At 39.5% G+C, this 13,561-nt stretch overlaps 1 protein-coding gene across 4 annotated transcripts; it reads right to left on the reverse strand.

Annotated features, from left to right (window-relative positions):
* Window positions 1-2,762: 2,762 nt before the first annotated feature.
* SARAF (store-operated calcium entry associated regulatory factor) lies at window positions 2,763-13,532 on the reverse strand. 4 transcript variants are annotated; one of them, XM_083481607.1, is made up of 7 exons: window positions 13,239-13,465; window positions 11,395-11,573; window positions 9,542-9,956; window positions 8,139-8,244; window positions 5,485-5,609; window positions 4,310-4,371; window positions 2,763-3,852 (listed from the first exon to the last, which is right to left on the reverse strand). In XM_083481607.1, exons 1-6 carry the CDS (start codon window positions 13,324-13,326, stop codon window positions 4,346-4,348), a joined length of 939 nt encoding a protein of 312 aa, XP_083337733.1. In that variant the 5' UTR covers window positions 13,327-13,465; the 3' UTR covers window positions 2,763-3,852; window positions 4,310-4,345. The 4 variants fall into 4 exon arrangements, 3 of the variants coding, with proteins under 3 accessions (XP_083337733.1, XP_083337732.1, XP_083337734.1); XR_014520542.1 differs by having other exon boundaries at window positions 2,763-4,371; window positions 5,485-7,084; window positions 7,197-8,244; XM_083481606.1 differs by having other exon boundaries at window positions 2,763-4,371; window positions 13,239-13,532.
* Between the last annotated feature and the right edge of the window lie 29 nt (window positions 13,533-13,561).

The following is a 13,561-nucleotide window of genomic DNA, read 5'->3' on the forward strand; positions in this document are numbered from 1 at the left end:
CACCCCTGGAGGCACACTCTGTAATTTCCTGGGACTTTGATTGTGCAACAGGCAGGGCTGGTTGGCAATACACTGGTGCCCTAGGCACAGAATCAACATAGTATCCCATATATGAATTAACACAAGACCCAATTCACAAGAAGGTTCTCTTGCACAATCCCTATTTAAATAAATAGCTCAAATTGGGGGCAATTCCACAGACTTTAGATGTGTGGGTGACTCCAGGAACAAGAAACTTTCCCCCAATGAACTTCCTTCCATTCAAGTATCTTAGGATCTAAACCATTGTATGTTTCAGCTAGACTGGTTTGCGTGGCGAGTTCCCGCCCCCCACCAGGATAAATAAAGACATGAGACACCATAATTTAAGGTTAATTGGGCGAATTAGGCCACAACTTTATTGAATTCAGGAATGAGAGGCATTGGCTTAGGCATTGGTCCTAACGACTATCCAGCTCCAGCCCATTTGCTGGAGACACGGGGAAGGGTTTACACTATATCGGGGGAGTCTCCTGCCGAGGCACGTCGACTAGGAGCTCCCCCAGATCACCGCTTTGGGGCTTGCCTTTGGCCCTCACCTCCATAGGCTTCGGACAGGGCCACGCCCCCCGGAGTCCTTTAACGGACCACCCTTCGCTCACTGGGGGGAGGTGATGGCGTTCCTCCCCCCCCACATCCTCTTAACCCCTTCTTACCAATGCCTACCGCCAATGCTGAGAAGTTGTGACGAGTTGCTACGAGGTAGGCGAAAAACCAAAAGGCTAGAAATTGCCAATTGGGAAAAATTCCTACCATGCCCCTTGCGGCGACAGACTGAAGTCCATAGCAAAGTCAAAGACCTACCTAAAGCCCACTTAAAGGGAGGGAGGGTGGGAAAATGTGAGGGCGAGCCCCCTCTGCGCCGGCCCTAAATAGGACAGGCCACGCCCCCCAGCCAGCTGATTGGCTGGCTGGGGGGGCAGGCCCGGCTGGGATTCCCCTGCTCTCGCGGGGGCTGCGACCAGCCCCCGCTCACGTGGGGTGGGCGTGAAGCCCGCAACCCCACCTCCTGGGCAAGCCGGAAGTGGCTTTACCAGAATAGGTCTTAAAGGTAGACCAGACCAAGGAAGAAGTGGAGAAAGAAGGCAGTCCTTGCATTCTCTTCCTCTTTTCTATATGTTAGGAATAATGCTAGTGAGCTCTCGTCACTCTTAGTGCTATTTATTCAATTTATATCACCCCTTCCAAAGGATCTCAAATGCTAACTGTAGAACGATGCAGCTATTTTGGTACTAAGGTAAATCATAGCCACTGCAAAGAGAAACTTGAGTGGCCTCATCATGGTAAATACGAAAATATCTGTGAAGTTGCCTTTCATGGAGACAGACCAGAACTGTAAAAGGTAATTCGAGTATGGTCTCATAGAATTGTGTTTGGCTGGCATCCATCTGTCTCATGGGATAATGAAAGAGTGCACCTTCTGGGGAGAAGTCAAACCGTTGGAGAGTTACAGCGCCTGCTGTAGAGACTGATAGGGGAAAGACATGATTTCTTGCAGCTGAGGCATTAGAATAGTGCTAGTTTTCAATCCCTTTCCTAATGAATCCTAGCTTGGAATTCACCTTTTGCACATCTGCCGCACCCTGGGTCAACATCTTAACAGAGGTATCTGCTAAAACCCCAATGTCTCATTCCATGTCAGTAACCACCAGTCTGGGCCCCATGAGTATGTGAAGATACACAGGACAGAAGCAAAAGGAGAGCCTGTGAGGGCCTGACTTCCTCAATAAAGCTCCAGGCCCTCTCCCCACATGTTCAAAATTCTGTAGTGAAAAAATAATTATTTCCTTTACTCAGTTTTCGCTTTGCACATATTAACATTAGTTCTGCATTTTATTTCAACGTTTGCTGCTTATTATTTGTCAGCTGTGCTTATTTACTGAGTTAAACATACAGCAAAAAGAGAGCATGGAAACTGCTGAATAAAAGGCAACAATACAGACGCAGAGTTCCAAACCCATTCTTTTTACTGTTACATGTTAGATGTCTGATCAATGGAAAAAATGCAGAGTGGATTAGATTATCAGTAATGCTAAACCCAACCATGGCTCAGTTCTGGGTAGTACAGCAACAGCAGGACCAGGGGAGAAGCAAATCGGCTGCATTTTTTGCTGTGTACCTGCATGTTTGCTCATTCACACTAAGCCAACTTTTGACTTAACATTATGTGCAAAACAACCCAGTTCCACTATCTCCATTCAATACATTATTCTTTTCCATATAGGAAAGGAGTTTATAAACAACCATCCAGAAGATCACAACTATCAAATCTATACAGAAAGAATGGCTGTCAACTTAATGCAGGACACTGGATTTTTCAGTTAAATTAATCCACTTCTTATGATTTCATATACCTATTCCATTACCCATTGTCTCCAGTGTTAAAGGAGTTACTAAATGAAGAAATCAGTTACTTTGACACAGTCTTAAATCCAAAGTATAAAGATTTTTACAATGCAAACATTTGGGGTTTTTCTCCCCCTCACAGGAGAGGAGGGAGAACCAAGACAACAGTCACAACTGTACTCTCAATAAGAGTAAAAGGTTGTGTACAAGGAACTAGTAACATATAACATTCAGCAGAATGAAGGGCATGAAGGAAGATATCAATGAACACATGTACAAAGTCTATTATGGCACCCAAATTCTACCATATGAAAAGATAGCCCTCTGATGCAGCAAGGGAGATAACGTACAGGGAAGTTCTATTCTGCACAAGGACCTGATTTTTTAAAACTAGTTTTTATTAAAGTTTTTTTTTTTTGTTACAAAACAAACAGAAAAACAGGGAAAGGTACACCTATTGTCTCCACTTTGCATTCATAAGTCTTTTTCACAGTTCATTTGCCTTTAGTGAAATACATTTTTGTCATAGACATCTTGCGGTTGAGGGGAAAAGGGAGTGGGGGAGAGATTGTTCTTTCGTTCTGTTGTCTAGTCCTAGTGCAGGGCTTTGTGTCAGCATCATGTGGGTAGGACAAGGACCTGATGTTGATGAAATCCACATTATGGTGCTCATTTTCGTGAATTGGCTGGATATGTCATTTGATGATATATTACTGTGTACAACTAATGAGATTCTTGCATTGCAGGGGGTTGGGCTAGATGACCCTTGGGACCCCTTCCAACTCTACAGTTCTGTGATTCTATGTACTAGTGGCCTATGACCAGAACTGGTTAGGGTCAAGGTCTACAATTATATTTATACCTGGAAACAAGCTCCTGAACTCAATGGGTTGTAGCCAATTGAATCCACTGATTTCAATGGGTCTACTCAAACTATGACTAAGTTGAATGCAAACCAAATAAGACTGACTTACTTTTAAAACCCCATGCATGTCTATTCTTGTGTTTTCACCCCAAAATCAAATAAAAACAAGTTAAAGCAGTTTTTTCAAAGATGTAGATATGCCATTTCCTAGTTATTATCCCCATTGTTATTTCCATGTTATTATCCCCAGAAAGCAAACTCGAATTCTCAAACTTTCACTTCCGTTTTTTACTATCAGGCATAAAGGTAACTATCCAGAAAGGTCCTTCTCTATCCTCCCCCCCCCCTACAGTGGGGGCTACTTTGAAATCTGTCCCTTGTTTCAAGGTTGACTGATGGGGGGTTCTGTTACAAGCTTGTCAAGAAATTCAGATGCTTCTGCAACTAAGAACTTTTGGTCCCACTACAGTACCTTTTTATTTGGAAGGAACGAATCTAAAAGATGTTTTTCCGTAAAATGATCAAGAATTAAGAGTTTAACCTTATACTGTAACCGCTACTAAGATTATAACAGCTAAAAATTGGGGAGGGGGAAAAGCATATCTCTTACTATATCTGAATGGATAGAGAAAATTTGGTACAATAGTTACTATGATTATGGTTTATGGGGAAATGGGTATTTTTTGTAACATTTTGGAACAAGTTTAATGAGAAGATTCACCTTCATGCTGCTTTCAACCTGCTGTAATAGTATTTCTTCATGCTCTTTATTTTTATTTTTTGTTTTTTTAAAAAAATGTTGCCCATTGTAAATTATGGTTTACTCAGAAATGTACTATTGTTTTCCCTGGGACTTAATTCAGAAAGAATTTGTGTCCGCTTCTTGTTTTTCTATTCTAAGCAATTATCCAAAACAACTCCTGAAATCTAAAACTATATATTAAAGTTCAAACTCGAATACACATATGTGTAACTGAATCCAAAGATGAACTTTTACAAAGCCAAGCCTAAAACAGGTTTCAAAATTATTGGAAATAATTTTAAAGAATTGCTGGAAAGTTGTTTTTATTCACACACTCAAGCAGATCAGGAACTTTATCTCCTTTTTGTGCCTCCAAAACCTAAGAGAGAAAGAGAAAGATGATCAGTCAATGGGTAATACTTTTGAGAACCGATTGAAGAAATAATTTTGTATTATATACATAAATTCTATTAATGTTTACTTGTTTTTAAATTATTCCCCACCACCACCCTTTGTTTTCAACTGTTCTTATTTTATCTGTAAGTGGCCTTAAGTCACTGTCAGAGGAAAAAGGCAAGGAAGAAATATATATATATATATATATATATATATATATATATATATATATATATATATATATACATACACACACACACACACACACACACACACACCAACCACCACCAATAAACAATTAAACATTACTACAAATGTGTTGTGTGGTGTGTGGGTGTATCCTCTCTCATCTATTACAATGTTTAATAGAACTCCATTTGAGTAAATATTGTACACGTAAGACAAGACCTTTTGAAAACAGGTGGAAAGCTGTTCTACTCGCATATTTTAGTATACAAATTTTCTATATGCCTGATGCGAGGCAGTAATATGGGAGAATATTAAATTATGTGTGCCTTCTCCTACATTATGTTGTACAGTCTATACAGGTTTATCAGCTTGGTGAAAACTAAGCCTAAATCCTATGAAAAGTGAGGCAGATGACTTGTCACTTATCCACCCCCAAAGATTTAAACAGGAATTATATTACAGAATGGGAATGTGTGGAAGAATATATGACAAAACATCGTTCCAAAACAAATTTATTGATATGCATTGACTAACTTTTGTAAAGCTAAAATATTGACAGACGTCTTATGGGGGAAACAGAAGCAATATACACAATACAAAAAGAAACAAAAACAAAAGAAGCTGTAAAGTGGTGGAGGGAAGTCACGGATAGGAATAAGGAAAATATATAAACATAGAGATTTACACATATAGTATTGAAAACAATAATTTGGAATGTATTGCTAAGAATGTTAAAATGTGTAACTGAATGTAATAATGCAAATAAAATAAAAATATCATGAAAAAACAAAATTAAAATTAAACAGGAATTAAATGCAATCAATTTCTCTGGAGTGCAGTGAAGTGATTAAAGTCACCGCCCCTGAGGTTCACCAGGAAAATAAAGATAACATGGCTTATAACTTACCTGAGGTGGACTTTGTCCCTGAATAAGACGTTGAAGAGCTGTTTGAAGCACCAAATGTAGGAGGTGGAGCAGTTGCACCAGCCCACGTATTATGGTAAGGTGAATATCGGTTATACGTAGATGACCTGTGGTGGGGAGAAATCGATTAAACTATTTTAGTAACAAATGTCATTTCCCCACCACATGCAATAGCAGTAGTAATATAAATGCTTAAAGAAACAGATAAGCTAGTATAGAAGTGCGGAGGTAAAATATCTTCACCCTATAGATTTTATTAAAGTTTGAAAGAAAATTTAAAAGATATTGGATGTTTGATATGAACCTTTGTGTCAAAAAAGCAAAAACAAAACTAATCTAAATAAAAACAATCCAAAATTAAGAAAAAAGAACTGCTGATTCTTTGTCTGTTAGCTATATATAGAAAATTATTCCAAACATTCACTCTAAGGTAACACCCTACAATTACACTTTTTATAAACCAATATTTTCTTCAATCCTTAAACCCAGATATCACATGTTCATGTTCTTTTTCAGGCAAAAAGTCTATAAGGAGTCTGGTTTTTTTTAAAGTGGAAGGTCATATAATGTGAAACTCCTCACCAGCAACAAAGGCACTGTGAACCCAGAAACCACCCCTTTCTTTTAAAAAGGTCACTATAGGAAAAACACATTTATATACAGTATGCAAGTGGATATTCAGTAATTCTGGAAAGAGCCATAGCACAGTGACAGATTCTATATCCAGCATCCTGAGGTAGGGCTGGGAGAGAACCCTGCCTCAAACCCTAGAGATATGCTACCAGTCAGTGTTGAGAATACAGAGGTAGGTCTGACATATAAAGCAGCTTTCTAGTTCCTAACAGCAACAAATTACAAGTAAACTTTCCTATGGTTCCATTAAAATAATACACTTCAATTTAACAAAGAACAAGATTGCCAAGGATGGTACTGAGCAATTTATTGTTAATTTTCAAACACAGGAAGTTGATGAACACCCCTAAATCCACCAATGTAACTCTTAATAAAAACTGTCCAAAGAAACAAACTTAGCTTCAGCTTAGAGGAACCTGTTGCCTGCACAGAACAGGGTTAATCTTGCCAGAAGACAGTAATTTCCATGAGTAGCTTTGGGATTTTATCTAGTCTCTTAACATGTTAATCAAGGCAGAACCACCACAACAGTTTGCAGAGATATAAACAACAGCATCAAATACTCAGAAGTCTTTTAGATTCAGTGCAAAACCAAGGTCACACAGCCAGTGTAAATAATAGTATTACCTAAGAGCCTAAGAAATAAAGTGTCTATACAAAAGCAGACTAGAAGGCTGTGCTCGGTGAGTTCTTGGCAAATACTAAAAATAACTAAACACTGCAGGAAAATGCCAAAACAAATTGTTGCAAACTCACTTAAATAAGAATCTTAAGCCTTTTTTCTTTTTTTAAAGAAAGTCTTAACATGGTTACTGAGTTGTCATCAACTTTCTTTTTCCTCTGATTTACATGGGCTGGGATCTTGGCTGTGTTTTGCATTGATAACTGAACACTGATAAGCTGTTACTTAAATTTCATTCCTTTTTGAAGCAGAAGTTAAACAACTATACTACAAAACAGTTATGTGGGGAAAAGCACAAAGGGAAATGGAGAGAAAAGGGAGGCTTGATAAGCAAAAGGAGCCAAAGAAACCAGAGGCCAAAGGCTGCCGCAATGTACACAGAATTATTTATTTTCAAATGTACACCTCTCCTTTTTGTTTTTTAGAACTCCCCAAAACAAAAGATAATATGAAAAAACAATTTAAGAATTTTTAATATTTGAAATATTCTGTTATTTGAAAGCAAAGACCACCATTTAACACCTCAGTTCTCTTGAAGCGGCTGCTTTACTATAAACAGGGTAGCAGGAATTTCTTCACTGAATGACGCAATGTTATGCAACTGCAAAGCAAGGAGCCTAATTAAAAGAGCATTGTATCAAGAATAGCCGATTTCTAGGCTCTGGTGGCCAATCTAGTTTCCAGACTGTGGCCCTGAAGAATACTTTGCACACAACTTAACTCCTTCATGGCTACTATAATAAAGTCTCCAAGTGACTACAGGCTGGATCACTATGAACACTTCAAGATGCAGCACTTCAAGTACGAGATAAGTATTTCTCAGAACTTTAAAGCATTTTTTCCTTTTGAAGGTGTAGCATGCTTAATAAAATATTACAAACGTTACAAATCATATCATATCAAATGCTGGAAATGCAATATAAATACTGCAGATTTTATGCATCTCTGGAAGATATATATTCCAAATGGAATAAAAACAGATTCTGGAAGTTTTTGGCCTTACGTTAGGGATTAATTTTACTATAGATGTTAGGGCTCGTGATTGATTTTGAATATACTGATTGCAGCTATGATTGTTTTAGCTATACATCAGAAAATTCCAGTTATTCCCCTAATTAAAGGATGGTTAATCAAAACTTTAAAAAATGAATGGATAAATTATTGGATGTTGCATGTAGAAGACAATCTCTCACTTTGGTTTCTTGTCCTTGGGAAAGCCAATTCCTTTCACCTCTCACACATTTTATGTAAATATATCACCCACCAGGCCTAGAAAGTATTGTTGCCAAGAAAAAACAAGGTAGATAGTCTTAGAGCTTACCTTTGGTTGCCTGCCAGGTATCCCAGTAGCCCTCCAGCACCTAACCCAGTCCAAAATCCTGGCCCGGAGTTCGAATTTGAACCAGAATACGAGCCACCAGCATCACCTTAATCCAAATAAAATTATATGGATTTAGATTAAACAATCTTTGAAACAGAAGCAGTGCTGTTATGTTGAAGAAAAGATACCAGAGGGCTATTTGCTTTGGAAAGTCACACAAGATCAAGGCATGCTCTTGAATGATTTCAGGCGTTGAATCAAGGCCTGCTTAAAAACTCTGAAGGAATGAAGGGGAACTACACTAACAGTTCACACATGCACACTCAAATACCGTTACGTAATGCTTCCAGATTCACAATGGATATGAAGGCAATTCATCTGATGTTAATTCATACATGCAAATCATTATGATGCTACAGTTAATAAGAGACTCCAAATAAATAAATAAATAAATAAATAAATAAATAAACAAAGCACTGCTATGTCAGCCAACACTGGGTCCCCATTGCTAGAAACTGAAGGGTCTTTTAAAATTTCTAACAGCCTGATCTCAAATATGTTTATTTAAAAGTAGATCCGGAGATGCCACTGGGGGTTACTTCCTAATAAGCTGCTTTTAATGTTTGATGTTTTGGGGCAACCCAGCCAGGTGGACAGGGTATTATTACTACTACTACTAGTAGTAGTAGTAGTAGTACTAGTACTACTACTAGTACTACTACTGTAGTACAATGGGACCTGCAATATTAGCAGAATAGGTACTACCAACAAGCTTCCCAGTTTGTTTAATGCCTTCTTTTTATTGACTCAGGATCTGCTAATAAAACCTTGTGTTTATTATTTCCAAGATGCAATGTAGTCATTCTTAATCATTCTTTGACCTTCTGAGGTTACTCTACTCCATTTGTTTGACTTGAGATTTGAAAGACAGTACAGTGACAACATAATATACCTGCATCACTACCAGCATTACATCTTGCCACAAATAGTTATAAATATAGAGGTAGTAACTAAGAGGGTATAGAAAAGATTATCTACAGAAAGCAAGCCACACCTACAAGCAATGAAGCATCCATGCTGATCTCCTTCTGCATTGCAGACTGGTAGAAGATGAGAGCTCAGGCTCACATGAGTGGCATACTCTATTTCATATCCTCTTACCCTCTCATGGGATTACTGTTTCCCACCCTTTTGGTTTAGAATAAAATGTCAAATCAAGAGTAGAAGGAACTGTCATAAGAATTAAGTTCTACAGAATATAATAATGTCTTTTACAGACCTGAATGAGGACTGAGAACAAGAAATGAACAAAATTCTACAATGCAGTACTACTTACTGTCCAGCTTTGGACAAGATCTCTCAATGCCTGTGTTCCTATTGTCATATACAAGAGAGAACTTTACCTGTGAATTGGGATTTAAATCCTGGAGGAGGTGTGAAGTCTGATTTAAATCCTGGTGCAGGGGGAGTTTGATTATCCTGCCCATAGGTTCCTGGATAACCATCACCGTGAGAGAAACCATGTTGTGGCCGGTTGTCACAGAGGAATAGCTTGTAGACGCCGTAAACAAGGCCAACAAATAATATTAAGAGGATCACTCCAGCACCTGAGCCTAATGAATCATGAGATGTTGTGGAATAGTAGCTCCCACCAAAGGAATTCGCTTTCTGCTGTCCTTCCTTGGTTAATTCTAATGTGTACTCCAAGCCACATGATCCTTTTAATATGTAAGGGTCATCCGGGTAATCGTAGCCTTCACAGCTTACTTCGATTTTTCCAAAGCGATATGAAATATCCATGTGTGCTTTACACTCCCACTGAAAAAGGAAACATCATTTGTTATTTTTGCTTCCTTTTAAGTGGAATAAAATAAACTACAGATACCAAATTGTGTCTGTCCACAAGTGGACTAGATATCCATGGACTCCCCCTCCCTGCCCCTTCAATGTATGCTAGATGACCTTATGGAGATCTGACTGAGCATACAGGGAGAGAAGGAGAAGTCCTGTCATATGAGAGGACTTCTGCTCACATGACCGTGGATCTCACCAATAATGTTATTTAAAAACAGTGTAACATACACAGCATTTCTGTTTCCTGCAGATTGGGAGCAAGTTCTCAAAAGGAATTTCACAAGAAAGTAACACTAAATAATTAATAAATTTGGACCACATTCCTTGTAATAAGACTTTAAACATGTATTCTCTGAGTTCTGTAGCTGTCAACGCCAACTGTTTGACTGCATGCATATATATATATATATATATATATATATATATATATATATATATAGTACTTTTTGTTTATCCCTAGGGATTTTTAAATTTAATAGGATGCATATATCCTCAAAAGATTAAAACAGCATGTCATTTTTATTATTTTTAATGTTTAAAGTTTTAAACAAAAGTTGGCAGAGGGAGTGTCAGAGTGAAGTAGCATGGATCTCAAACATTCTGTGTCAGCTTCTTCCCTGTCTGAGATAAAAAAGTGAGCCAGAAATGAATATGCCCTTTAGAAGTCACATCCCTTTGGTAAGGAACTACAGTACGTCTCTATTTCCTAATGACTTGGCACAATGCATTGTCCAATTACAAAAAAAGAAAACAAAAACAGTACTTGACTTTATTATATGCAGTAACTACTGTATTTTTGGCCTAATGAGTTCAATCTTCCAGGATTAAAAATATAATTACCTTAAAGAATGCAATGCAATAAAGAATTATCCTTATGGAGTTTACTCATAAAACATTCAGATCAGAATCGTCAGTCTACTTGTTGTTGAAGACCGCAAAATATTCTACTAATTCATTCTTGTGACTGAGGAAGCAGGTTGGTCAACAATCTTGTTCAGGGAATTTTTATTACAATTCAGCTTTTCTAAAAGCTGGTATTTTCAGAGTCCCATTAATGAGGGAAACATGTCTTTACCCACTTAACAGGATTCACAAAGTGGCTTGGGGAAGACTGTCAAACAGAAGTACTCTTTAATAGCACCGGAACACTGATTGGGTCTCCAAATTTCTCTTGAAAGTAATATGGACCCACTTTGTAGAGGAGCTAGCTTCTCTCAATCTGTTTTTTACCTCCTACATCTGGCTGCAAATGGAAGCATCAATGGCTCATCCTCCCTAAGTCCTGGCCATTTTGCCCTATCAAGGGAATATTCCTTTGTATGCCTTATCAAGGGAACATACAGCATTTTCTCACCCCAACAGCAGGATTAATTAATTTATACAGATTCCCAAGTAACTATACCTGTACATCGTAGCCATCCCAGCCTTTGTTGTAACACTGGACGACCTCTGGTGTGTATGCTGCACATCCAGCAGAGCCGCCAGTACAATGCAACTGGGGAACTGGAGATGTCCGCCGATAATTTGTAAATCTGCCTGGGTAGAGTGTCAGGGCTTGGATTTCTCGTAACAAAACTTTATCTGGAAGAATGTGTGAGTACAAAAATAGATTGAGAAACACTAGACAAAAATAGGAATGCAGACTTTTCTGTTTTTTTAAAAAAAATCCAGGATAATCACTAAAAGCCAACAGATAACTTCTCAGTAGAATAATTCCTGTTACCATTTCCCCAATATTTCCCAGCTGTCTCTGACAATCCCAAATACTGAGTTAACAAATAATATTACAAAGCTCTCTAGTGTCTGAAAACTAAGCACAGAAAAAAGGATTTTCTTTTCTTATGCTCTACATATATGCTGATGCATAATTACTGGAGGACAGGAAAGCACTGCCTTGTTGGATCAGGCCAATACCCCATATCTGCCTTTCCTCAAACTTGGGTCCCCAATTGTTGTCGGACTACCAACACCCATCATCCTGGAACACTTGTCCTGGTAACTAGGGGTGATGGGAGTTGTAGTCCAACAACATCTGGGGAACCAAGTTTGAGAAAGGTTGTTCCATATTGTCAAGTATTTTGTTTCCAATATCTTTCAGCCAGGTGCTTCTGAAATCTCAGTAAGCAAGATACTGTATGTCTCTTATTTTCTATTTGCCCAGCATAATAATAATCAAATATATATAGTCTTTGGACATGGAGGTCCCATTTAATTTACAATCCTATCTACAATTACATGCAAATAAAGCCCACCGAACTGCAGCACATTGGATCTGAATTCCAAAGTCCATGAAATTCACAGCATTGGGCTGTTACATTGAGGTTCAATTAGCCCACTACCTTATTCATAAGATGCCTTTGAAGGCTACAGCTTCCCCCTGGCCTGACTAGTGATTAGTATGCCGAGAGATACTGCTGCTGAACAGAAGGTTTCCATGTTGTCACCACGACTACTGAGAATATGAAAAGACACTTGTTGGATCACACCAAATATTCACTTAGTGACCAGTCAGATGATTCTGGAACTCTTACAAAAAGACAACTGCTCTCCTGTTTATTTCTCTCTCCCACCCACACCCCCAAAACCCCAGTCATATTCAGAGACAAACTGCCTTGGAGCCTGCATCTTTCATTTATTAATTCATTAATTCATAGAATCACAGTACTGTTGAGTTGAAGGGGTTCTGTGGGCCATTTATTATTACTACTAAATTTGTATACTGCCCCATACCTACAGGACCCAAATATTTCACAAGATAAAACTGCAATATAAAAACATAAAATACATAATAAAAATAAAACGCAAACAACCCAATAACCCCCTAATTCAACACATTGTAAAACGGCATCTGGTCCCAGCCCTCTGCAATCCAATGCATTTGTCAACAAAAGCAACACAGCCCATGCCTCAGGCTTACAACCACACCCTCCGCCAGTCACAGGAGGGAAAAGGGGATGGAGAGGCAAGGGGGAAACGACCAAGCTCAGGCATCAAATTCAAATTATCAAATTATTACATGCCAAGAAGAGACACCTTCGGCTGGCCGGTCCCACTTCTGCCTGCCAAACAAGGAAGCTCCCAAGCAAGCAGGGCGCCGAGAGAGCCGCCCTCCCGCACCGAAAGCGTTTCTGAGGTAAACTGCTCCTGAACCTGGAGGCCCCATTTCCCTGTCAAGACCGACGACAGTAGCCTCTGACAGGATACTGTGGCCCTTCCCCCTTCCCCGCCGCTCCGGCCTGGCCTTACCCTGCTGGGCCCAGCCCCACGCCAGCCCGCTCCCCGTCAGCACCACCAACAGCGGCAGGAGCAGCGGCAGCCTCAGCGGCGCCACCATCGCGGCGCGTCCGCCGACGAGTCTTCTCTCTCAGCGGCTGTGGCGTCGGCGCTCTCCGCGTCTCTGATTGGTTCCCTCGCCGGCTGACGACTCCTGCCTTCTTCAAGGATCGAACCTTCTCGACGGCGCAACGGCGTTTTAACCGCCTCGCAAGTCGGAGGAGGGGGCGGGATTTTGTCGCCCGCCTTTCGCGACTGGAGGGTCGTCCGACAAGGCGGTGGGATGATTGGCCATT

Source organism: Podarcis liolepis, assembly GCF_965112155.1.
Source record: "Podarcis liolepis genome assembly, chromosome: 17".
Lineage (NCBI taxonomy): Eukaryota > Metazoa > Chordata > Lepidosauria > Squamata > Lacertidae > Podarcis > Podarcis liolepis.